Raw genomic sequence first — 25,288 nt, 5'->3', positions numbered from 1 at the left:
TGGTGTTTTCTTATTTCACTCAGTGTTTACTGAAATTTGCATATTTGTCACAGTTTCACAACTTAATTACTGGTAACGCAGTCAAATCAGTAACTACACATTTATTCTTTTGGTTAAAGTGGTTAAAAATGCAGTACACTCATTAGACCAAAGCCTTAAGAGGAAAATCACAAAAAAAAACAAAGCTGCAGTTCAACCCATTAGCCTTAGTCTTTAAAATCCAATTTGGAAGAAAGAAAAAACCCATTGCTTCTCAGTTTTCTTCTTGTTTTTCATCCATCCACAAATAGCACTGGAGAACTGGACAGTTTTTCAGCTGAGATAAACACAAGAAGCCTGAGTTTTTCACCAGAAAACAATATATACAATATGTTTTTTACTGATGGGTGGGATTATATGTGATTGAGTCCAGGCCGATCGATCAGGTGGATTCATTGCTTACAAAAAAAATCAGCAAATAAAACAAAAACTTAATGAGGAAACAGTGATATTTTCAATCCTTGTTAGGCCCTACTTGTACAGATTCTTAGTTAATAACAGGTTCGAGAGTAAATCACAGTTTTTATTCACTGTCCACCAGAGAGCCCAGTTCACTGGAATGAATACAGGAAGAAAGGCCTTGCTGCTCAGTTTGATAAAAGGAGAAGAAAACACAGGGAGGCTGAAGGAGGAGATGTTAGCTGGGGATATGAATGGTACAGAGGTGGGTTTGCTGGGTGAGGCTCTGTGAGGTATTATGACAGAATAAAAGAGGTCGTATGTGTTTGCTGCCTGAGATGGTACAAATGTTAATGGTAAGTATGTATTTAAAAAAAAAAAAATCAGAACAGAGCTCATGACTGAGACTGATATTTTGATGAGAGAAAGAGGTGGGAGGACAAAGGCAGAGAAGGAAATGCAAAAGGCCTGAGACCTGCTGAGAAAAATGGAAAGATCAAATGAAAGGACATTTTGGAGTAGAAGGAGCAGAGCTGGAGGTGAGGTGCATGAAGGCTAACGGTAGTCAGGCACACTGAGTTTTGAGGTAAAGGCTGGCAGGTCTGGTCCTCGCATGGAGTGGAGCTCACCTGGGAGATGGTTGGGCTTTCTAGGCGTACATGGTCAGCTGGAGCCACTAAAGATGGACACAAGGAAGAGGTTCATTGGATTACAGAGCTACCAGTGCTGACCTTTTAAATAAATATATCTACATCTGTGTTTTATAATCAAAGATTCGTACCTCCAGGACACTGAGTCTGATGGTACCATCTCCATCCTTATCAAAGGCCTGGAACGCCCCTGAGAAGAGAAACATCACAATGCAGCTGCAGTTCAACACGAGTGTGGTTCATCTCATATAAGGGCCAAAAGAAATGAAACTACACTTGGTTTTAAACACAAAGAAATGACAAAAACAATGTTTGGAGGAACAAATGCCATTTTTACTAATCCAGTGGGCCTGTCAGTCATGTCAGAAGAAAAGTTTGGATACAAATGATAAAGTACATAGAAACACCAAAGTCTAATCTGATTAAACTGACTATACTGCAGGGACTCTTCCTATAGCCTCCTATGCATTCTAGAGAGCATAGAGTACACTCATGTCAGTACCTCGCTTCAGTTTTTAGATGATTTTTTTTACATTCTTACGTATTTAGTAAGAGTTTTAATGGCAAATGAAGCAAATTTATGCAAAAAGCTTTTATTTAGGGCAAAAAGGTTCTGGTTTCAAATCCAGTCTGAGGCCTTTCTGTGTGGAGCTTCCTCCTACAGCCCCAGAACATGCATGGAGTTGGGTTAAATGGTGATTCTAAATTGCTCGTAGGTGTGAATGTGAGCATGAATGGCTGTCTGTCTCTATGTGTATTACCCTGCAACAGACTGGCAACCTATTCAGTTTACTCCACCACTTGCCCGATGACAGCTAGGATAGCCTCCAGCCCCAAACCCTGATTTGAGTAAGTGGAAGAAAATGGATGGATGGAGTCAGTATTTACAGTGTTGAGGTACTTCTTCATTACTTCTGCAGTTTTCTGTGGGTTACTGGATATCATCTTCTGGGACATAATGATTGATGGTGATCCATTCCTGCCTTTCTGCACTCCAACGTGATCACAATTTGTGGGCTTTTTAAGAACTATCCCAAAAAAGCCCTAAAAATCCACCCTTAAAAAGCAGGTTAAAGACCACAATCCCACTAGTTGTGATCAGCTTGGGAGCACCAATAAAGCAGGAATGGATCGCCATCAATGAGGTTTTGGTCCATAAGCTGATATCCAGAGAACTGCAGATGTAAAGAGGAACTCTTTGCATAAATTTGATTTATTTGCCATTATAAAATGCTTATGATTGTTCTTCACTCTAACTTAGAAACATGTAAAAAAACAATAGTTTGAATAAAAACTGAAGTAGCAAACTTTTGGCCATGACTGTTAACTTTCCTTTAAGGTGAGGTACCGTAAGCAGACCCACTATCTTTCAATTACATCTCATTATTTAACTTTTAAGTTTTTGTATGGTTCAGCCTATGAATCAACATTTTCCCAAAATTCAACCTGAATTATTTGGCATCCTTGGAAACTTTCAAATGCATACACATAGGCACAAGAAGGGAAATGTGCTTTTTTTGTTGTTGTTTGGTGTAGAGGTTGTTCAGCCTCTCAAATGTCAGAAAAAAATATGAACTCCATCTCACTGACTTACTGAACATGGCTTCGAGCCGGACCAGACAGCTGATGAAGCTGTCGAAGTCGATGTTCATGCTCTCGTTTGCGTAGCGCATGGTGATGATGTCGTAGAGCTGGTTGTTGAGACGGAAGCCTGAGCGGGACATGAGACACATGACTGTACAGCGACAACAACATTTAGAGGATGAGTTGAAGCTGTAATTTCACATATGTCATATAATATACCTCATTTCTTTATATTTGGAGTGGAAAATGGGAAATAGGTGCAGCTACACAGAAATAGATGATATAAGGAAAAAGCCGTTTGTACAATTCTAAGGAGCTTGAAAGTCAGTATCTGGTATGACTTTTTCTCCCTGTGTCCTTTCCTTAAAATAGCTTCTTGACAGCTCCCCTTCTACTGAGATCATCCCTTGACTTGGGTGCATTTTTATGCTTGAATGATTCATAGGTCAATGTTAAGTGGCTAAACAAACAAATCATTTCTCTGAAAATGGTACGGTATAAGGACTGGACTAAAAATAAATAAAAAAGCTGCAGATGTCCAAAGAAAATCTCAGAAAGTCGGAAGAACTATTTTGCTCAAGACCGCTTTAAAAATTACAAGTCAGAAACGAGATGTGGTTCAAGACTTTTGCACAGTACTGTATTTGTGTTTTATGCTATTACCTGCATCATTGACAGCATTCCTCATCTCGTAACTGTTGATACCGGACTGGTCGGTGTTATAGTGTTTAAAAATTCCCTGAAAGAAATCGGGTATGATCGGTATGTATGACAATAAGCTGAGCAGAAGCTTAATGCAGAACGATTCTAGAATTTCTGATATAATAATAAACTGAAAACTCTTTTCTCACCTGCCACTGTTTGATCTTATTCCACAGGTGTCTGAACTCCTGAAGGTTGAGTCTACCGGTCCCATCCATCTGAGGAGACATAGTTAAGACTAAAATGGTGTACCGTGTCAGTCGTACTGTCGCATTTGAGTGGTGCAACAAGGTTTTTCTCAGTTAGGTAAATTGAGCCAAATGAAATGGGGAAAAAATCATAAACTTGCCAAAGTAAACACACAGACTGCTTAAAACCACACAAAGTTAGAGGTTAAAAGCAACTGTCACTGTTTTGTGACTGAAATGAGGCCTAAGCCCCATGAGCATCCATCACAGACCCTGCCTGGGTCTCGGCAGGTTGTGCCTCCTACAGACAACACAGCCAGCCCGATGCACTCGATACAAAGGATACGTCCATCAGAGCAATCATGCTCCTGCAGCTCTCCAGGCTGAAACCCTCCGTCTTCAGGTCCTTGTCTGGGAACATAAAGAGTGAAAACACTTAGAGGACGACAGTTAAAGACAGCATGCTGCTATTGGCCTTTCCTGAAGTTTTTGCTGAAGTTTCCCAGCAATAAAGCTGCAGCTTTCAGTTAAATTCCTGTGTGTGAGTCCTGCATTTGGGTCCTACATCCTGCCTGCCACACAGCAAACCATGACAGCTGTGTTCAATTCCCTTAGTTACCTGCATGTGTATAAACAGCCCTGAATTAGATAAAAGGTTGAGAAAATTGGTGGCTGATGGATCAAGCAGGGAATTGCCTGCTGTGGACTGATGTGTGCATGTGTCCTGTAAGTTTTATAATGACGGAAAGTTCAGCCTATCAGACTGGACTTACGCTTGGTGATCACTCTGTTGAGAACGTTTCTCAGTTCGTTGGCTGTTATTTCCATATCCTGTGAAAACAAGAAGAGCAGAGGGGGACACCAATAAAGAAGAGACAGGAGATTAATTTCCAAAGTACAGCAATCGCCTAATGTTTTCTGCTAATGAAAAACACAAAATGTTCTGTTTTGGGGTTTTTAAATTTAAAGCCATTCTCCTCGTCTTTCTGCACTGACCTCGCCGCCTATCTCCTGAAAAATAGTCCGGAACTGCTGGTCCTCCTCGCTCTCTTCCCCCGCTGAAGCTGGTGCTGGCTGAGGCGTCATTGAGCCACAAAGCATAAGAATGAAAAACTCTGAAGATGATCCTTTCCAAGTTATTTGTTCTTTACATTACAAACTGGTTATATCCACAATTGCAGAACAAAATAAGATAAACTAAAGCAGCTGAAGCTTTTTGCTGCTTATTTCTGTAACTTGCCAAAGTAACCAGACACTTAGATATACTTGGAAGAAATATTGAGGCAATCCCTGTGCTGCAGTAGCTCTACACACTCTGGAAAACTAAGAGGACACTTACCACTGGATGGTCAGCCTCGATCCTGTTCTCTATCTCCCTGAGTGAAGACGAATAAACAGCAGTCACCACGGTGACACCATCATCTCATCTGGACTATAAGCCTCTGCTTTTTTTTTCCTTTTCTTACTGCATTCATCAAATTTATTCTCATCAAATTTTGCATGAATTATGTTGATGTGCTGAATCTGTAAGTCATCTGACAGATTTATTATAAAGGAGTTTATAGGCTTATAGTCCCCAAAGTCACATTGCACTAAAATATGAAAATGATTGCATAAAACGCTTAATGGAGCAAATGGAGCTGTTAGTTTTGTATCACCTGCTGCTTCCTCCAGTCAAGTTTTGTTCTTCCCGATTGTTCTTATTTTGGGCAAACTTGATTGTCACCAGAGCTTTCTATTTTTAATTAGTTTAGGTAATTTGTGACATGCATAGTTAATGGTGTCATAGTATACTGTGATCTAAAGCCATGTTAGGTAATTCAAAGCCCATCCGTCGCACACCCTGAGTCACACCCAAGTCCGGGTCCATCAGAGTTCAGGCCGGCTCTGCGTGCTGTCTGGTCCTCTGGGCAGCAGTGGGATGGTTGGGAGGTGCAGATGTTTGTTGAGGCTTGAGTATGCAGTACTAAATATTTAGAAAGTTTACCAGATCATCCCCAAATCTGAAGATGCTTGTCCTAAAAAAGATTCCATAACAGCTTCGAACTCGGGCCGATTTCTTCTGATTCTACAAATCAAATCGCCGTTAAAATAGTTTGTTCTTGGTGGTTTGTGTCCCACCCACCAAGCAGAAAATCCCACCCTCATTAACAGACACAGAGACCCGCACACACAGGGTAGAGAAATCCCTCATAAACTCCAAGTCTAATTAAACTGCACATACAGTTGGGCTGGGTATTGTTGTCATTTTATCTATTAGTTTGTTTTAGGGTTTGTAAGACTTTGCAAATGTGTAAATGTCAAACGATTGCAGGAAAATGTAATGACTGCTGGGCTCGGTGGAAGGAAGATTTGACACTATATATAAAACTGAACTGAACTGAGACTATCTTTATAGTACAGGACTCAGAACTAAAATGCATTGATCTAAATACAGGCACTGCAATATAATATATTTAATAATTTCTGTATACCTCTTTGTTTACCCTAACCTTTATTATATAACAGATTCTAATCTTAGAATCTGAATTACTGCTGTTCTGTCAGACACAAGGTGTTTTTGGCATTATTTAACGCAGAATGATAAACGTCCTCCTTTTTTTTTCACATTTACTCGCAGGTTAGATTTAGGTACTGAAAACATTTGGATATTTTGAGGAAAAGATACGTCTGGAAAAAAATATACCTCATTACGTTAACCATGCAAAATGAAAACTGAAGCTTTTCATTTTGCCATGAAGATCAAACCCTACCCTCATTATTTAAGAGTGCTTTGACTTTATCTTTAACACCGGTAATAGGAATAAGTTGATAAATAACTATCTTAGCAAACAGCCAATGCGCTGTATTCCAATACCCAGCCCTACTAAGAAATATAAGATCAGAACATATCCAACTACAATTCTGCACCATACTAGAAGGAAAACTACTTATATAACCATTCCCACCTCATGGCATCCTAGGCCACCCTGATCACCCTCTCCCACTCACTCTGAGGTGTTCTTCTTTTCAGAGAAGACTCGCAGGATGAACTCTCCCTCCTGATGTGGCTCATATGTGGAGGGTACTATGACGTACTCGCCAGGGCTCAGGCGGAAACGTTGGGTCACCTCACGCAAGTTGATGTAGGATTTACAGCGCGCCTTGGAGGAGTTGAATAGGAAAAAATCCTTCTGCATGTGCTGCTTGTTTCCATGCATCTGGTTTGGGGTAGTCACAATGTAAAGAGCAGAAAATGCAAAATAGTACTGAAGAATTTCCTCAGAGTTAAAGTTGGTGATGAAAAAAGAAACTGGAAGAATGGCTATGAAAATATAAAGCGTGGGGTGGAATTAACTCGCAAACTGCTGAGAATCCCTTTCACGCCTTCCTTACCTCCTTTGGCACCTGTCGAGAGAAAATAGCAACATCAGTAACAACATTAATTTTAACTGCGGCAGAATCAAATCGACGTATTTTTGTCTGTAAAAAAAGGACAGCTGTGAAAGTAAATTAGCAACAGAGGCTGGAAAATGGAAAAGTCTTGGGACAATGATTAAAAACTGAAGTGGACACCTCGTAAATGGCGAATCCAATGGTGAAGAGGTTGGCTCCCATCTTGCGCTCTTTCCGTCTGTTCTTCTGCATCAGCGCCACCACAAAGGTGCAGGCCACCTCGTTGTCCTCAGGGTCATCATCCTCCTCCAGCAGGCGAAGGCGGTACTGAGGATTGGTCCAGAAAGTGTCTGCAAGAGAGTTGGTTACTGTTCTCTTACTCTCCTATCTATCATATCATATTCACCATTTAAAAAGAGGACAGTCAGGTTCTTTATGCATTATATTTTTGGAATGAAAAATGCCTAAACTGGAAATTGCGGATCCAAATTATGCACTGGGGAAGCCCCAGGATTCCCTTGAGAGATTATATGTCTCGGGAATGATCTGGGAATGATGGGTGGGTGATGAATTCTGGGGTTCTCTGCTTAGACTGCTGATAAGTAGTAGAAAATTAATGGGTGGAAGGTGCATTATTCTTCAGCCAATGTAAAGCTTTTTCACATGTTTGGTGTATGAGTGAAAGACCACTCTGTTCTTCTCTGGTGAGAAAGGATTAATAAACATCTCTACAGTAGATTACCAGGATAGTTCCTGCATCCTCCAGCAGAGCAGCCTCTCACCCAACGCCCCTCATTCACAGAAACCGTCCACTTGTGGATCTTATCATCCTCCAACGCATCAGGGGTGAGATTACAGATCTCAATCTTGGTGTAGTTCTTCTTAAAGTCCTCAAATGACATCCTGTACAGGAATTCAAGAGACCAGGAAAGATTATGGATTCAGACAAATGTAGCAAAATAGTAAAAACTGTAGATCTCACTTACCAGAATTCTCCATCTTCTGCACTTTGATGTTGAAGCTTCTCCTTTTCAGCCTTAGAAAGTGTGGCCCACTCCTTGGAGCTGTTGAGGAAATATATTAGATATAGTGAAACAGTCTAAAGAGGGATTTAACTAAAATACTGAGTTTTTTTGCTAAAGTAGGGTTAAAAATTGTAAAAGTTAAAAATTCCTTACTTGTCACTCCAGGGACCATTCCATTCAACCTGACCCCACGGGTTCCTGAGACGCACCAGACGAACTTTAGACTCCTTGTGCTGAGACGGTCGGCACTGTGGTATTTCAGAGAGACTCTCGGGTTTAATATGAACTCACATTAATCCATCACCTTCCTGTTCTGTTCGTATTAATGCAGCATTCAAGGCTTCAAAGTGTACAGCCGTACACTCCATTTCAATTTTTTGCTGAGCGGCTGGTGTAATCTCACTGGACAAAACACACTACTTTACCTCTTCCACTGCTGTCACAGAGTAGGCATGTCCCTTCACAAGTCCCGTCACCGTACGTGTCTCAAAGCGGGCAGGAACCAGGGACTGCAGATTAAAAAACAGGTAATGGAAGTTTGATGGGGATAAAATGAAATAAATATGCAAACACCAGCACGACTGTGCATAATGACAATTCTGAATGAGGAGCCTAATAGCAGCTGAAAAGCTTGCTTTGATTTTCAAGACACCTGGTGGCTGAAGTTAACATACTGTAGGCTTTAATCAACTTCATCTTCATCAAATCTGAGCACAGCGAGGTGGTTCGACTGCTTTAGTGTAAATTTATCAAGAATAAAACATCAACACTAATACTAGAGAAGAGGTGTGGAGAGACAACAGTGTCTCACATCGATGGAGCAGCCCATGAGCGACCCTCTCTCCAGAGCTTTCTTCATGATCTTGTAGAGTTCTTTGGGAGCCTCCTTCATCTCGTAGAACTCAGTGACTCCACCAGTGAAGTCCTCCATGGCCTCGGTGGTGTTTCCACCCTTCAGAGCCTCATAAGAACCATGAAGCCTGGATCATAGAGAGAGTTTTTGTCCATTTAGGCATTAACTTATCAGCGCAACAATAAAGCCTTTAAATTGACTTTAGGAAGTTAATTTTGTATAAGGATGTCTAATAACGTGAGCAATTCCCACAACCATGCATGAATCATAATGTTTAGAGCTATTTGTTATATTTTGTAACTTTGTAATACTTAATATTAGTAAAAATTCAATTTAGTTCAGTTAGTTACTGTTCTTACGGTCTTGGAGCAACTGTGACCATTTAATTTTCTCTGGGATTGTGATAATTCTGATTAAACAGTTGAATAAAACTACCAAAATGCACCATTTTGCTCTGCTTTCCCCCACTCGAGCATAAAGACACTCACTTGGCATAAGCCTTCTCCAGCAGGGCGCTCCAGAACTCATTCCTCTCAGCGGACTTAGTGAAGACCAGCTGGTTGTTGAAAGTTGGGATGCGGTCATCGATGATGACATCCACCCAGTCACCATAACGCCAGAACTGATGAGCAGAAGGACATGACGAAGGAGAAACAATCCACAGAATCACGTGTTAAAATAAACGGCAGGACAATGATATATTTAAAGTGTTGCCAGGAACTTTTTAAGTTGTGTGATTATTTTCTTTTTTAATCAACTCATCTTTAAATCTAAAATATGTCACAAATTAATGGAAAACATGTAACATTGTATAACATTGATAACATCGTATAGTCAGCAGCAGTGAAGTCTTAAAATTTCAAAATCTCCAATCATGTATGACTAAGATCAAACTCTCATACAGTGGCTTGCAAAAGTATTCAGCCCACTTGAACTTTCCCACATTTTGTCACATTACAGCCACAAACATGAATCAATCACGTGAAAGACCAACACAAAGTGGTGTACACGTGAGAAGTGGAACGAAAATCATACATGATTCCAAACATTTTTTACAAATAAATAACTGCAAAGTGGGGTGTGCGTAATTATTCAGCGCCCTTTGGGCTGAGTGCAGTCAGTTGCCCATAGACATTGCCTGATGAGTGCTAATGACTAAACAGAGTGCACCTGTGTGTTATCTAATGTCAGTACAAATACAGCTGCTCTGTGACGGCCTCAGAGGTTGTCTAAGAGAATATTGAGAGCAACAACACCATGAAGTCCAAAGAACACAGCAGACAGGTCAGGGATAAAGTTATTGAGACATTTAAAACAGGCTTTGGCTACAAAAAGATTTCCCAAGCCTTGAACATCCCACGGAGCACTGTTCAAGCGATTATTCAGAAATGGAAGGAGCACGGCACAACTGTAAACCTACCAAGACAAGGCCGTCCACCTAAACTCACAGGCCGAACAAGGAGAGCGCTGATCAGAAATGCAGCCAAGAGGCCCATGGTGACTCTGGACGAGCTGCAGAGATCTACAGCTCAGGTGGGGGAATCTGTCCATAGGACAACTATTAGTTGTGCACTGCACAAAGTTGGCCTTTATGGAAGAGTGGCAAGAAGAAAGCCATTGTTAGCAGAAAACCATAAGAAGTCCCGTTTGCAGTTTGCCACAAGCCATGTAGGGGACACAGCAAACATGTGGAAGAAGGTGCTCTGGTCAGATGAGACCAAAATGGAACTTTTAGGCCAAAATGCAAAACGCTATGTGTGGCAGAAAACTAACACTGCACATCACTCTGAACACACCATCCCCACTGTCAAATATGGTGGTGGCAGCATCATGCTCTGGGGTGCTTCTCTTCAGCAGGGACAGGGAGGCTGGTCAGAGTTGATGGGAAGATGGATGGAGCCAAATACAGGGCAATCTTGGAAGAAAACCTCTTGGAGTCTGCAAAAGACTTGAGACTGGGGCGGAGGTTCACCTTCCAGCAGGACAACGACCCCAAACATAAAGCCAGGGCAACAATGGACTGGTTTAAAACAAACACATCCATGTGTTAGAATGGCCCAGTCAAAGTCCAGATCTAAATCCAATCGAGAATCTGTGGCAAGATCTGAAAACTGCTGTTCACAAACGCTGTCCATCTAATCTGACCGAGCTGGAGCTGTTTTGCAAAGAAGAATGGGCAAAGAGTTCAGTCTCTAGATGTGCAAAGCTGGTAGAGACAGACCCTGAAAGACTGGCAGCTGTAATTGCAGCAAAAAGTGGTTCTACAAAGTATTGACTCAGGGGGCTGAATAATTACGCACACCCCACTTTGCAGTTATTTATTTGTAAAAAATGTTTGGAATCATGTATGACTTTCGTTCCACTTCTCACGTGTACACCACTTTGTGTTGGTCTTTCATGTGGAATTCCAATAAAATTGATTCATGTTTGTGGCTGTAATGTGACAAAACGTTGGAAGGTTCAAGGGGGCCGAATACTTTTGCAAGCCACTGTATGTGAGACACTAGAATGAAAGCTTGAAAATGCCTAAACGAATAACAATGCCTCATTATTTGCTTCATTAATCTTGATTTTACAAAGATGTATTGACAAAAGCCAAAATAAACTGGGGCACTGTGGAGAACATGAATAAAAAAGAATGGGAAATCTGAAGTTTTTAAAAATATATGCAAATTTTTTTTAAGTTGATGTCAACACATTAGAGTCTTGCATCACCTTGGTGGACTTTGTTTGACTTCATAACTGCATCCACAGAAGATAAACTGTGATCACTGGTGCTGATTTTGCAGTGATTTTCACGTGGATGCAAGGATTTCTCTTAATAACATTATGTACTGTAGAGAATAGAATCAAGTATTTCAGTTTAGTTTGGATAAATATTGTTCTTAATTAATATATTATTAATTCTCTTGATCGGCTCTCAGATATTTTGCTCATTATTTTTGGCTGTGGTTCACATCTAATGCATGAATGGATGCAGGAATGAATGAATGTTGTGCATCAGTCATGCTAGGGCCTGCACACTTTTCATTAATGTGAGGTTTTATACAAACTGTAAAGCACTTTGGGTGTTTTAAAAAGAGCTACACAAATATAGTTATTGTTATTATTAATAAAAATTTCAACCAAGTATATTGTGTGAATAATTTCAGGGTTGCAGGCGGGTGGCTCTGACCTGGAAGTGGAAGATTCCACCATAACCTTCTGAAAAGCTTTGGTCCGGGGGCACCACACGGTACAGAAGCTTCTCATTCAGGGTGAGACAAGCAATAGCAGCCAGCAACCAGCAGTCACCTGGACACAAAAAATTACTTGTAATTATGTCTTTGGAAGCAGTTATTCCACTCCTAAATTTGATTTTAAAATCTTCTCCAGTGCAGTGAAAATTGTGAGAAAAAAACCCTCAGCCTACATAAAGAATATGAAGTGAAATTTTGGAAATCAGATGAAACACAGACAGGAAATTCTCTCCTGAACATTTCTTGTATTCCAGGAGTGAAAGATCGCTGCCGAGTGCTGATCTCGTGTTTTTGTTTTTTTTTACCAGGTGTGTAGCAGGGTGTTAGCTGCAAAGGGCTGTGAACAATGTAAGTTTTTCAATGGTTAACAGTGTCTACCAGGACTTTTGTCCCATTTGGACCCCTTTATTTGCTGTCTGAACAAAACAACAATGAGAAATGCTGCTTCCTGGATTCCCTTCCAAAAGCGTAAGCACAATATGGGGAGGCCACTGCAGGCTGACAGGCCGTGCTGAGGGGATCGCTGGGATATTTTGCCACCCTGTTAATAAAGACTGTCACTGCAGACTGTGTTGGATCTGCTCTTGCCCCAATCCTGTCAAAAGTCAGATGCTGTCGAGTGAAGTTTGCTAAAAAGAAATTGAAATCAAGTCCCTCCCCTTTTCCCCTTTTGAATGTTATTAAAATGCTATTTTCACATAATAGAAATCACCTGGTATTGCCTGATGTTGTGATCTAATTGTGGGCCTAAAATTCCAGAGGAAGCATAATTTACCTAGATCTCCCTGGCAGATATCTGTCCTACTGGCTCCTCCAACGATGAACTGAGGATTTTCACAGATTTCCTGCAGAAAATAAACACAAATAATTTACTTCAGTTAAACATGGAACAAGAACTAGCCTTATAGCAGTTATGTATGTCTCTGAGTCATAAGGGTGTAGTATTCTTCACATGTACCAATCTTATTAGAGAAATTAGAGTAAAAAACATGAAACAGACTTAATCCCTCCTAGTTTGTTTGGGAATGCAGTCAATTCATTCTATTTTTCCTGCAAAAAGGGAGTTTTTCCTTCCCACTGTCGCCAAGTGCTTGTGATTGTTGGGGTCTCTCTATTATTGTTGAGTCTTTAACTTACATTATAAAGAGCCTTGAGGCGACTGTTGTTGTGATTTGATGCTATATCAAGAAAACTGAGCTCAGCTTTGAAGAAACTGAACTGGTGTGGAGTATTTCATCCCATCTGCATCTCTAGGTAAATTTCCACAGCAGCAAACACTTCTCACCATAAAATAATTCCTTTTTCAGGCCGGAAAAATACAGTTTCTCTTTGATGCTTTCATTTGCTGTGTACCAAAAATAACATCCCACCTCCCATGTGTCCATCCCCACTTCAAAGTGCCTCTCCATGTGCCAACAGAGTCCCCCCTCCTACCTTGGGTCTCTTCCAGACGATGTTCTTGACCTTGTTGGACTTGTGTCCAAGCTCCTTGAAGCCCAAAGACTCCACAGTGGCCGGAAAAGTCTCATCCTCAAACAGGGTCTTCCTCTGAAGGAACTCCTGTCTGAGGGTGTTATAGTCCTGGCCGTTGAAGCGCAAGGGCTTGTTCAGAGATCCTTCCCCGTCTCTCCTCTCTCGTTCCCGGATCAACCGGTCGCAAAAAAAGCCAGATGGCGTATAAGGCATCTTGTCTCAGGCGTTTTTTTGGAAAAAAAAAAACTGGCTTTTGCCACTTGTACTAAAGTCTTACAAGCCAAAAGGCCTGGCATAAATCCAAACAGCTAATATGTGATTGGCTCTCTCTTGGTGTGACGTCCCCCCCTTTCTTCGTCACAGAGTAGATGCAAACGCTTGGTGTGAAAGAGATGTTCACTTCACATGCATTCACCTTTGCATTACCATTCACACACACACATATGCACAGAAACTCGCATATCACGTAAACGTCCATTTGATGCGTCCCCATTGGCCAAAGTGAACAATGATTTTTCCCCAGCAGTGGCGCTCCGATGCCATCATTGTTGGGTGACACAAAGGCCAGCGGGCCGCGACAGAGGGCATGTAAAGAGTGGTCCGTAGATGCCCTGCCTCAGCAGAAGGCATTCAATCCATTTAAACCTATTCTCAATGGAGATCAGCATTGAGCAGTCTCAGCATAACTGGAGCAGGCTAACGCTATGGACAGCCATCCGTTTCGTTAAACAGAATAAATAATAAACAGAGCACCACATGCAACAAATTATCATAGTAATTTGGTGGAGATCCAGCAACAATAAAAGAGTTAGAAACATCAACATCCGAAGCTGCACATCACTATTTATTCAGTCAAGTTTTAGAATTAAAAATAACTTGTAATTCATAATTGTTTAAAAACATTCAATAAGAATAAAAGATTGCATTTTTTTTTAAATATTTGTCCTCTCAGACCAGGATTCAGTCAGCAAAGCTACAGGGACAAGGCAGTGTCAAGATAAAGTACAGTACTCAAAGAAAACCATGTGCCAACATGTAATCATAGGACAGTAGCATGAATGAAATGAATGAAATATTTTTAGATAGTCACCTAACGTCAGGGTTCTTCTGACATCCTGACTGTTCGGGAAATGTTTTTCCCCGTTACTTTTATGTTGCTGGCAAATCTTTTGGATTTGGGGGCTAAGAGGATTCGGGACTAAACACTGATGTTTATATATATCCATGATCGCCACTGATTCTTCTATTGTGGTTCAGCTAAATTAAGGAGATAAGGCACTTAGGCTGTAGTTGATAAGATTTAACCTCTAAAGAAATGGTGTATAAACTACACATTGTAACAAGAATTTAAAAATGTACATACGATGATTAAAAAAATAACTATATTCTTCTTCTTAGAAAAGCATCTATTCAGTGGATATCTCCAATATTTCCAAGTATTTAATTTTTTAATTTATAATTATTTTTTATTTCTAATTGCATTTGAACCACCGAAAACAGGAGACTGTTTATACAAATGGCTGTGATTCTTTAGTAGTTAATGCAATCTATGTAAATGACTGCACAAATTTCAGTAGAGCATACACTTTGAGTCCATATTTATCACATGACCACAATTTCAATAGGTTATGGTACACAGAAAAAAACTGGATTTATCTCAGTGTCCAAAGATTTATGGATATTATTTTATAAAGTGATTAAAATTTTGTGAAGATTTTGTTTAGAGCACAGAAATGAGCATAAGATCTGAATGCCATCAGTGTCCACACCATCAAACAATTATCAATTTATTTTTCAATCAAATGTATTCAGATAAGTTCTGTAGTTGACCGTTATTGAAGTGGGTAATTTAACTGGATCTTTTCTTGATAGGATGAAGAAATCCAGATGAAGAAACTCAATCACTGACATGTCCACAATCATCATATCTGTATTTCCCAATCCATCGCCACTCTGAGGTTTACACTGTTCACAGTCAGCTTGCAGCAGGTTTCCATGTACTGAAATGCAGCTGAAATGTCCTTAGCACCTGGTGATAAAAGGAAAACGGTGATGCTTTACCTTTTTAGTTTTTTTAAAATCGATACACAGATTAGGGAACAAATTCCTCAGATTCCAAATGTTTCTATTACAGCTTTCTTTTCTCCTTTGGAGTAATTAAAGCATACACTCAAACCATCTTTATGGCATGGATTCAACAAGGTTCCTGTGCAATCTGTTACCTATGTAAACTCATTTATATTCCCCGTGTGCTGCCCGGGTTTGTTTTTACTTTTTGGTGAAGTCTGATCAGCTTTAAAGTTTGCCTTTTGTTAAATTATTCAGTCAATGTTGTTCCTCTAACCCTTATACCCCTGTAACCATCACAGATGCTGTCGTCTGAAATGTGCATTTGATAACACAACACATCAATCAATCAATCAATCACTCTTTATTTATAAAGCACTTTTCATACAAAAAATGTAGCACAAAGTGCTTTACATAGTTAAAAGCAGCCCACCCCACCCTCCAACTCACTCCCCACACTCTCATTAACATAAATGATTACACACATATCCCCCCCCCCCCCCTCACACACACACGCGCACACTTAAAGAGTAAAAATTGGGCTGGGTTCGCATGAGCCAAGTGAGGAAACACTATAGCAGGGAGCCGTCTGCACCGGGAGCCGGTCACAGACCACAGCCTGCAGGCTGGGCACACAGCAGGAGGGAGGCAAAGGAGCCCCCCAGCCAGGCTGAGAGGGTATACTCCTCTGTCATGCCGAGGATACAACTCATTAGACAGGACAGTTTTCCCATTTGCCACAATCCAATTTAAATGAGCTTGGAGACAGAAATTGAAGCAACATTACTAAATATTTAATGTCTTTTTTTCTTTACATGGAAGAAATGTAGCTACTATTTCTGGATGTAGTGAAAGAAAATTGGTGAAACCACTAGCAATAGCAATAGCAACTGGGTTATTTGTCTTTGGACTTGACCAATAGATTATCTGAGTATTTTATTGCTATTATTGATTTCACCCTTTCTCACCTATTTGCAATTTTACCTTTAAAAACATACGATTTCTAAGTGTTTGTGCAATCTGGTACCTTTTTATGTACTGTTTTTACCCAATCACAGGATGAGATTTGTGGGGGGAAAACAGAAGACAAACGTAACATTACAACCAGTTTAACATGCCAAAATTAACTCCACTGTGCTATTTAACCTCCATGTTTAATATGAAATTATGTCAAAATGCAACAGCTCAAAATGCTGCTAGTTTTAAAAAATAGATACATATTTTGCTCCAGATTGTTAGATTCCTGTTATAGTTTGTTTTACTGACAGACAGCATCACCTCGCTCTCTTTTACGCACCTCTGCAAATCTCAGGGAAGGAAGTGACCCTGTCCCATAGATCTGATCCTGATATTAGCAGCAGATTTTTGGAGTTTAAAAGTTATTAATTTTGTGAAAATGACCCCCACTGTCACGTGTTTTACAGCATCATGGGCCGCAAGTTCTAACTTGTGAATTATTCAGTGAGTTACAGTCAGGTTATGACTGATGTTTTTCAACAATTGCACAATCAGCTCTAAAGCCAACAACCCGTCCACATAAGATTTATTTAGAGACAAATTTACAGGGAGGATATTAAACTACAGGATGTCACAGACATCAAAAAGTTGATATAAGAAGGTTTAAATCTCAATTCTGTTATTTATTATTTAATTGTTTTCATAAGGAAACGCTGGTGCATGTTGACTTGTCTATGTCACATTTGCTGTTGTGGAACCAGGATTGCTGAAAGTGAATTTCCAATTTTATTGTTTGTGACTGATTTCAAGATGCAGGGGGGATACTTTTTTCTTCCCACCAGGGAGAGGGAGAGACATGTAGAGTATATTGCTGACCTTTCATCAGTTAATCTAATTAGTTAATGAGTGTTTTTATACTTGCATGAAACAACGTTTTTGTCTTTTGTTGTCCTGCATCTCAACTTTTTGAAACATCAAATATAAAATGAGCAAATGTTGTTTTATCAACTAAAATACTTTAATAACTTAAAAGTGCATTTGCTTTGTTTTTGCTTCTTTGGTTGTTTTTCTAGAATAACCTGGTTTCATTTACTAAAATAATGTGTGTGTGTGTACCACAGGGAATAAACCTGCAGAACATACATGCAGAGAAATATACGAAACTAAACAGACAACAGGAAGGCAGTAGGAAAGGTCGGGTACTAAATATCGTTTTACTGTTTACAGGCCACAACTTACTTCAGTGGCAATAAAATCCAATTGCATTCAAGGACAATAAAATGCATTCTTAAATTATTTACTGATGTTAAAAACACACATTCCTACACAGATATATCTCAAAAGCCAACCAGAATAACATGACACACAGTAACTGCATGTGTTATTTGACAGTGGTTGTTTAGGAGGCTTGTTCTCTGGAGTCATGCTGGTATAAGTGGGTGTTTCTTTTATTGTGAATGTCAGTTATCCATAAACCTTACATCAATGCCAGATCTCCTTACCTGATGCATGCACAATCACTGCGGACGGTTTGCTCTTGACCCCCAGGATGGTGACCGACTGTATGACTGTATTACAGTCAAACGTTCCTTCTTCACTGGCAGGACTGAGACAAGCAGCACCAAAAACAGTAAATCATATTGTCACGAGTTATTCTTCTTAAAAATATTTAATGTTATTTTAACATGACAAACAGTCTCTCTTTTTCACACGTGGCATAAAACTGGAGCCCATCTTGGAAGTGTGAATGTGACTCACCGGCAGAGCAGACGGCCTGACAGCATGCTGAACCTGCGCAGACAGAAGACCTTTCTGTCACGGTATCTGAACGAGTGGCCGTCATCCAGGTACAACTCACCATCAGCAGTGCCCTGCGGAGAGAGGAGATTGCAGTTAGGGCTTCACTAATTAAAAGATGCAAATGTCACAATTTGCATAAAAAGCTCCCAGTAGTTGTAGCTTAAAGATTTGGCATAATAAAAACTCAATTTTAATAAGTATTAGTTTACCTTCAAATCTTTGAGCAGGGACTGAAATAAACCTGTATACAGACAGCTTCTACCTTAATTAGCATTGTTGAATACAAAGAGTTTAGACATGTGCAATTTCTTTCCAAAAGGCTGAAATTATATCAGTGAAAAGAGCCAAAGGCAACAAGTTGATACATTACACACAGTCCTGTTCTGAATTTGGTTAATTACATAAAATAATGCATTTAAATAAATCCTTATTAGCCTGCATCTAATTAATTGACTGATATGCACCATGGCACAAGTCTCTGATGAAACACATTGCATAATATTATGAATATGACGTAAACACAGACAGTTTAGCAAACGTGTACATCAGTGAACTAAGAAAATCTTGATTTACATAGACAGTAATTATGAACAAATACATGATCATTATTGATGAAAATGAGTGAATTTGAATAATTGTTCTGTTATTAGTATAACTATGTGAGACTGTAAAATCATGTTTTTAAAATTAAGTTAAATATTAATAGATAACAATGACCGGGAGAACTGAATGAAATAAGTTTAAAAATATATATATTTACAATTTATAAAAATAAAAAAACATTTTAATAAGTAAGTATATTATTTTATTTCCATTCTCTTTTACTCAGGTAACTGTAACTGTAGGTTTTGAATCATGACTGAAAGATATTTATGAATTTCTTACTGAAATAAATAGAACACACTGATTATCTGTTTTTCTAGTAGTCATGATGTATAATCCATTGTAGGTTGTTATGGAAAATTTTGATCAACCACATGGTAAGTGGTATGACTTGTTTCTGCCAATGAAAAAAAACTTTTTTTTGCAAACCATAAGTCAAAATTTTTATTGTCTCACATTTTTGACTTGTTAACTTAACTGTATATTCCAAGTGGTTAAGTTGAAATTTTGAGACAATGACCCCAAATTTTGACTTACGTTTGGCAAAAATGTTTTTTTTTTTAACAGCAGAAACAAGCTTTTATAAAAATTTGGACAAGTACTTGTATAGAGCTTGTGGTCCACAAACGTTTGGCACCCTCTGGTGGAATTGTTTCTATACTAGCATCTGGACCCCAAAGTAAAACCTCAGGAAAAAAACTCAATACATCTGTAACCACTGCAACTGAAACATACTGGAATCAGTATTAGAAAAAAAGGGACAACAAAAAGGCCGTAGATTAAATCTTTGTGTGAAATTCAGAGAGCGAAATTCAGGCTCATGGAAAAAAAATTTGTTTTATCAGTATGGAAGTACGATCCCATCGGTGTAGGATTCCAGTATCCTGCACAAGTTACCTGAGAGTTTAAAGCCACAGTAACAGAGAGGGGGAGCTGCCGAAGCTCAGCAGTGCAGGAGCAACTTCCTACTGATCTGCAAACTACCGAGCCACCGCGCTGGAATACTGGAACCTGAGCAGAGGAAACATCAGAGTCAACTGACAGATAACAGATCATCTGACTTTAAAAAAAATAACACACGTAAAATTGTCGTCTAAACTTACCGTGTCCAGGGTGACAGGAAGACTTAGAGTCCTGCCTCCTTTGTATACCAGTGCAGAATGGATGTCATACCAAATCTAAAACAGACAAAAATGTGAATAACATCCACAATCAAGTGTAACATGACGATATTTAAATATATATAACACAGTACCTCGTCAGATCCAGGAAGTAAGACTTTGATTTCTTGGATGCCTGGTTCAGTTACAGGACAGGCCAGCAGTGCTCCTCCTACATAAAATGAAGGAAAGTTTAACTAAGAAAAAATGAAAGTGCAATAATTCCAGGGTACACAGAGAAATCATGTAAAGATGAAAAGTTTTTATCACCAAGCATGTAATGGCTGTCCACACTGAAGGTGCTCTCTTCTTCTGGGAACTCCACCCACAGAGGTCTGTATAGTTTTAAATTGAATTAGAGGCCACATCCAAGTTAAACTAGCTTTAAAATGAGAGCCTTCTAAAGTGAACATCAATAGCATGATGTTCCCCTGATCTCGTCTCCACAGATGTAATAATGACTTAAGTTAACAGAGCTGTAGTTGCAGCTGCTATATTTGAACAGTAGATAGCACCAGGACTAACCTGAGTAGAGGCAACGCAGACGTGTGAGCCTGGTGAAACAGTGTGTACCAATAGGGCAGCAGACTGTACCTGAGAACAGACAAAATGGACTCTGGATTATGAGATAGTCAGACAATAAGCGTTTCACCAAAAGCAGGAGAAACTAATGAAACATGTATATTTGTATCTTGTCCCTCATGTTGACATTTACTTTAAAGCTACGGTATATACACTATCACCACTAGAGGTCAGTAGGTTACAGACCGAAGTCAACTCTCAATTCAAATGCATACATTTCATTTGAATTGCATCCTAGCTACGGTGGCTGCTGTAGGACAAACATGTTTTAGTCGACCAAGAGACATCAAAAACATTCAATTTAGAGTGTACCCCATAATGGCTGTGGCCAGCTGGTATGTCTCTTGTATTCTTTGTATAAAAAACATTGTTGTACACACTATATTTCAATGTATTTGAATAATATCAACACTTGGCAATACATTAGAAAAGAAAAGAAATATGTGTCAGTAGTCAGGTTGTCAGTCCACTCTTTACCTCAGCTGTCAATGCCGGATGAGAAGCAACCATCTTTATTTACTCGGTAGGAGGCTGTAAAACTTTGTGAAACAGCTTCAATACGAGTTAACAAGTCAGAACATCTCACATCTGTCCGATAACAGCGATACTGAGGTGAGTTGTCGAGGATATCCTGAACTGTTAGCCACTGTTAGCTGCTGTTAGCTGGCATTAGTAAAACTGTCTTTGAACTGGATCTAACATTGTTTTCGATTCACCGAATGTCACATCCCAACAATGTTTTTCACAACCCTAAAGCAGTGGTCCCCAACCTTTTTCGCGCCATGGACTGGTTGAGTGTAAGACAATATTTTCACGGACCAGCCTTTAAGGTGTCGTGGATAAATACAACAAAATAAAATGATACGACCAAGACAAAAGCTGTGGTATTTTGTAAATATAATAATAAACTCGAATTCACTGTGTAATTGTGTAACTTTATTAGCAGCGTCCTCCTGAAATGCACTGACAATATTGAGAGTAACATCCTTCTCTCTGCCCCTTAATGCTCTCTGGTCACTATGGTGACGAGTAAATAGTTCTTTCAAAATAAGACACAACTACAACATGGGAAAAGACACAGGGAAACCGAGTTAACGATAAAAACCCAGAGAATCACAAATTTCACACCCGAGCCTCAACTCTCACGGACCGGTACCAGTCCATGGGCCAGGGGTTGGGGACCGCTGCTCTAAAGGTTATGTTCAATCTATACATGGTGTTCAAGTAACCGACACTGACACCTCTCTAATAGTACCTTTGTTGGATTACAGTGCGGATTGCTGCAGTCACCTCGTCCCCAAAAAGCCAGGGTTCCCGACGGTTTGTCACATTTGCAGAGTGACCGCGGAAAAATGGCTGCAGGGCAGCCGCCTGGTACCAGCGCACCAGCAACTCTGGCTCTGGATCCTGGATGAACCCACCAACATCAGCTGAAACACCAAAAACAGAGACTAATGATAAAGAGCAGGACATGACAGTATGCAGTAATATATCCCATATTTACTGAATATATAAGCAACTACTCAACTAGATTTAAGTTAAAAGCTAGTAGAGTGTGTACTTCATTAATATCTCTGCACCTACAAAAGAAAATTACACGTTGGCTGAAAAAGAAGCATTAACGTCTCTGTCTGACTAGTCAATAATAATTCTGTTTAGTGTTTAAATAATTTAATCCATAAACAATAGTGTCCTCACCTCCACAAAACGCTATGCCTGCCAGACTCAGGGACAACACCATTGGAACTGAGATCTTCAGATACTCCCAGTTGGCAACATTATCACCAGTCCACACTGCTCCTGTATCCCAAACAAAGCCAATTACAACAAATGGCACAGTTAAGCATGGATATGCGGAAATATGGAGAGGATGGAAGCATTTTCATTTTCCCATTTAAATAGCTTACCAAGTCTCTGTGACCCTGCAAAGAAAGAGCGCGAGAGGACGAACGGTCTCTCTAAGCCACCCGAACGAGTGATTAGACCCTCCACTGTCGCCATGTGCTGTTAAATAAAAATATTTTTTAAATTATTTTGTTTTTATTATACAGAATGGGCCTGGAGGCTTTACTCTTTAAAAACTGTCTTCACAACTTAACTACTCTGGATGTTGATAGATACTTTTAGAGTTACTTGAAGGACAAAATAACATTTTTCCATCAAGAGAAGAAAAACAGATTTTTTTTGTGCTTAAAGTAACAAAACACATCAGGCCTTCCCTTTAAGAGATTGCTTACCTGGTAAAAACCATACAGGTTGTGTAAATCTCTGTGTTCCCAGTCCCCACAATGCACTGCATCCTTCGGCATCGTCAGCTCTGGGCCGCTGAACACAGATGGTTCATTCATATCGTTCCACACAAACAACGAAGGTGTCGATCCCTGTATCATAAATAAACACCATCACTACCGTGTCTTGAGCAGACAATCTCAGTATTAGGTGGATAAAAAACAAATAATATGAGATGAAATCTTTGTCAAGGACTAAAGCATTAAATTATTTAAGATGCTTTTAAAATGTTTCATTTTATTTCACGGGTACCACAACATAAGGAGAGAACACAGCTTAATTATTCTTCAGCCTTTTGCTGCTCTGCTCTGGTCCTGAGTAGCTTTGCATTATGCATCATTTCTGTTTAAACATGGCTGATCCCTTCTGAGCCTTACTTTGTATTTATCCAAGCCGAAGCATCTGGAGTACCATGCTCGAGTAGCTGAACTGCTGAAATCAAGGTAGGAGGATTCACCTGTAAGGGAAGTTAACATAACTCCATTTACAAAGAAGATGCATAACATAATATGCTTAACATCACGCATACACATCAAGTACATACAGTGTCTATTAAAGTGGACCTTGATGCTCATTTATTTTTGGACAGTAGAGTATCTCTGCATGATCCACAGTATAGAAAAATCTTATTTATCCTATTCTGGACCTTGGTGCAGCTAACATGTTAACACAAGTCCAGCATATGTCACATTTGTTAGCATTAAACAGTAGATTTTTTTCCCATTACCTGGCCAGCATGAGCCCTTAAAGATCTGTCCCTCTCTGTCCTTGACAAAATGCCCTCTGTCTCTGGCCTCACAGTAGAGGGACCAAGAAGGATCAACCTTAATGTGTGGATCACTTATAATGACCAGCTGAAGAGATATAACAGTAAACATCTTAACGTATCAAAGTAAAACAATTTCTCTAGATGATGCATGTTTTGCACTGTAAAACTGACCTTCCTGTTTTTCTTCTCCAGGTGCTGCTGCAGCTTGGCTGGTTCAGGGAAATGAACAGGATCCCAGGTAAAGTACCGCTTCCCATCTGTGTGCTCAATGTCCAGCCAGATGACATCGTAAGGAATACTGTGGCGATCAAATCCAGCATCCACAGACTTCACGTCAGCTTCATCAATGTAGTTCCAGCGGCACTGGTGGTACCCGAGGGCAAACAGAGGGGGCAGGGCTTGATATCCTGACACAGGGAGGACAGACAAGTAAAGTTTGAGTCTTTGAGAGCTTAATTTTATTTTTTATTTTTGGGTACCATAATTTCAGAGCCACATTCTCACCTGTCAGCTGAGCATACTGGGCGAAAAGTTGCTGTGGACTGGGCCCAAGCAAAACCATGCAGTCAATCATACCACTTTCTGACAGCCAGTGGACATCAGTCTGAGGATCAGCCCGCCTCCGTTTAACTGGAGGGGTTTCATCCTCCTGTTTGAGACAGAAGGTTACTGAGCAGTAGAAAAGTGTCTTTTTGCTTCATGGTCACTGTAAAATACAGACAGCACAGAAACAAAGGTCACCTGATGGTCAGAGTACTGAATGTTTATAAAAGTCTCAGATGCATTCAGCCAAAATACACCCAGAGTCCTGTCTGGCTTGTGGGCCACCATCAATGGCACAGATCCATACAGTCCAAGACGACTGTACAGTGGATAGGCAAAAACATCCAAGTTGTACAGCCGGTAAGGCTCACCATCTCTGTGAAATGACACACATTTTTTAAAAATTGTCAACTCTCTCTCCTGCCTGCAGGATGCACAGATAAATTACACTCTTACAAATGAAGACACAAACACCATCGCGTGTACCTCGTGTCTCTGAGCTGCAAGTTGTCTGCGTGTTGGGGTAGACCATACACATGCCTGAACCCATGAAGACAGAGGTCTGCTCCAATGCTGCTGGGACCTGAAGGTGCACAACACGTGGCTCTCAGTATAAAGTTTAGAGTACACTCTGTTCCTTGATTATTAAGCTCCATAAATGTACACTTGCCTGTAATTTATGATCATAAAAATGTGAACACAGTACACCAAACTGAGATAGTTGCTGGTAAGATATTCAAGTAGAGGCACAAACCATTAGCCTTGATATCCACAAACTGCTTGAATGTCTCCTTCCATAATGAACTTTTCCGCTCGTCTTGAAGCTGAAATAAAAGCAACAAAGAACAATGGCATTCACAGACCTGATTAAGCTTCAAAATTAAGCTGCAGTTTCAGATGTGCTTCTATTTTCTTACCTCGCTACCGTGACATGTAGCCGTGCAGAAGAATACAAAAAGAAAAGAAATGCAGTCAGCTATATGATATAAAC

General features: G+C 39.9%; 2 protein-coding genes across 4 annotated transcripts; both read right to left on the bottom strand.

Moving 5' to 3' along the window:
* Positions 1 to 86: 86 nt before the first annotated feature.
* On the bottom strand, positions 87 to 14,010 carry capn3a (calpain 3a, (p94)). Of its 2 annotated transcripts, none has more exons than XM_004540012.5 (21): positions 13,489 to 14,010; positions 12,830 to 12,899; positions 11,991 to 12,109; positions 9,304 to 9,437; positions 8,774 to 8,942; positions 8,388 to 8,471; positions 8,116 to 8,210; positions 7,924 to 8,001; positions 7,680 to 7,840; positions 7,118 to 7,287; positions 6,938 to 6,949; positions 6,554 to 6,762; positions 4,902 to 4,938; positions 4,559 to 4,636; positions 4,336 to 4,393; positions 3,900 to 3,973; positions 3,524 to 3,592; positions 3,336 to 3,411; positions 2,683 to 2,799; positions 1,220 to 1,278; positions 87 to 1,114 (listed from the first exon to the last, which is right to left on the bottom strand). In XM_004540012.5, the coding sequence occupies exons 1-21, from the start codon at positions 13,738 to 13,740 to the stop codon at positions 1,088 to 1,090; spliced, it is 2,148 nt and encodes a 715-aa protein (XP_004540069.1). In that variant the 5' UTR covers positions 13,741 to 14,010; the 3' UTR covers positions 87 to 1,087. The 2 variants fall into 2 exon arrangements, with proteins under 2 accessions (XP_004540069.1, XP_004540070.1); XM_004540013.5 differs by having other exon boundaries at positions 3,909 to 3,973; positions 13,489 to 14,008.
* Positions 14,011 to 14,356: 346 nt separating this feature from the next.
* ganc (glucosidase, alpha; neutral C) lies at positions 14,357 to 25,155 on the bottom strand. Of its 2 annotated transcripts, none has more exons than XM_076877629.1 (19): positions 25,052 to 25,155; positions 24,754 to 24,880; positions 24,496 to 24,673; positions 24,259 to 24,403; positions 23,926 to 24,161; positions 23,713 to 23,839; positions 23,363 to 23,442; positions 22,934 to 23,077; positions 22,604 to 22,700; positions 22,395 to 22,496; positions 21,952 to 22,126; positions 20,640 to 20,708; positions 20,385 to 20,449; positions 20,210 to 20,286; positions 20,058 to 20,132; positions 19,852 to 19,965; positions 18,310 to 18,422; positions 18,054 to 18,157; positions 14,357 to 15,556 (listed from the first exon to the last, which is right to left on the bottom strand). In XM_076877629.1, the coding sequence occupies exons 3-19, from the start codon at positions 24,583 to 24,585 to the stop codon at positions 15,450 to 15,452; spliced, it is 1,920 nt and encodes a 639-aa protein (XP_076733744.1). In that variant the 5' UTR covers positions 24,586 to 24,673; positions 24,754 to 24,880; positions 25,052 to 25,155; the 3' UTR covers positions 14,357 to 15,449. The 2 variants fall into 2 exon arrangements, with proteins under 2 accessions (XP_076733744.1, XP_004540067.2); XM_004540010.3 differs by having other exon boundaries at positions 24,784 to 24,880.
* Positions 25,156 to 25,288: the final 133 nt, after the last annotated feature.

Source organism: Maylandia zebra, linkage group LG19 (assembly GCF_041146795.1).
Source record: "Maylandia zebra isolate NMK-2024a linkage group LG19, Mzebra_GT3a, whole genome shotgun sequence".
Taxonomy (NCBI): Eukaryota; Metazoa; Chordata; class Actinopteri; order Cichliformes; family Cichlidae; genus Maylandia; species Maylandia zebra.
Note: the sequence above shows the minus strand (reverse complement) of the source record. Positions and strands in the feature narration are given on the sequence as shown.

Coding starts and splice junctions, on each gene's coding strand:
- capn3a (XM_004540012.5), bottom strand. CDS start 13,740: ATGCCTTATACGCCATCTGGCTTTTTTTGCGACCGGTTGATCCGGGAA. Junction 9,438..11,990: donor GTGGAATCTTCCACTTCCAG/GTCAGAGCCACC, acceptor TCTGCTCATCAG/TTCTGGCGTTATGGTGACTG. Junction 4,394..4,558: donor TTCAGGAGATAGGCGGCGAG/GTCAGTGCAGAA, acceptor TTGTTTTCACAG/GATATGGAAATAACAGCCAA.
- ganc (XM_076877629.1), bottom strand. CDS start 24,585: ATGGTGGCCCACAAGCCAGACAGGACTCTGGGTGTATTTTGGCTGAAT. Junction 23,078..23,362: donor TCGGCTTGGATAAATACAAA/GTAAGGCTCAGA, acceptor TTTATGATACAG/GGATCGACACCTTCGTTGTT. Junction 20,709..21,951: donor CGCACTGTAATCCAACAAAG/GTACTATTAGAG, acceptor GTCTGTTCTCAG/GTACAGTCTGCTGCCCTATT.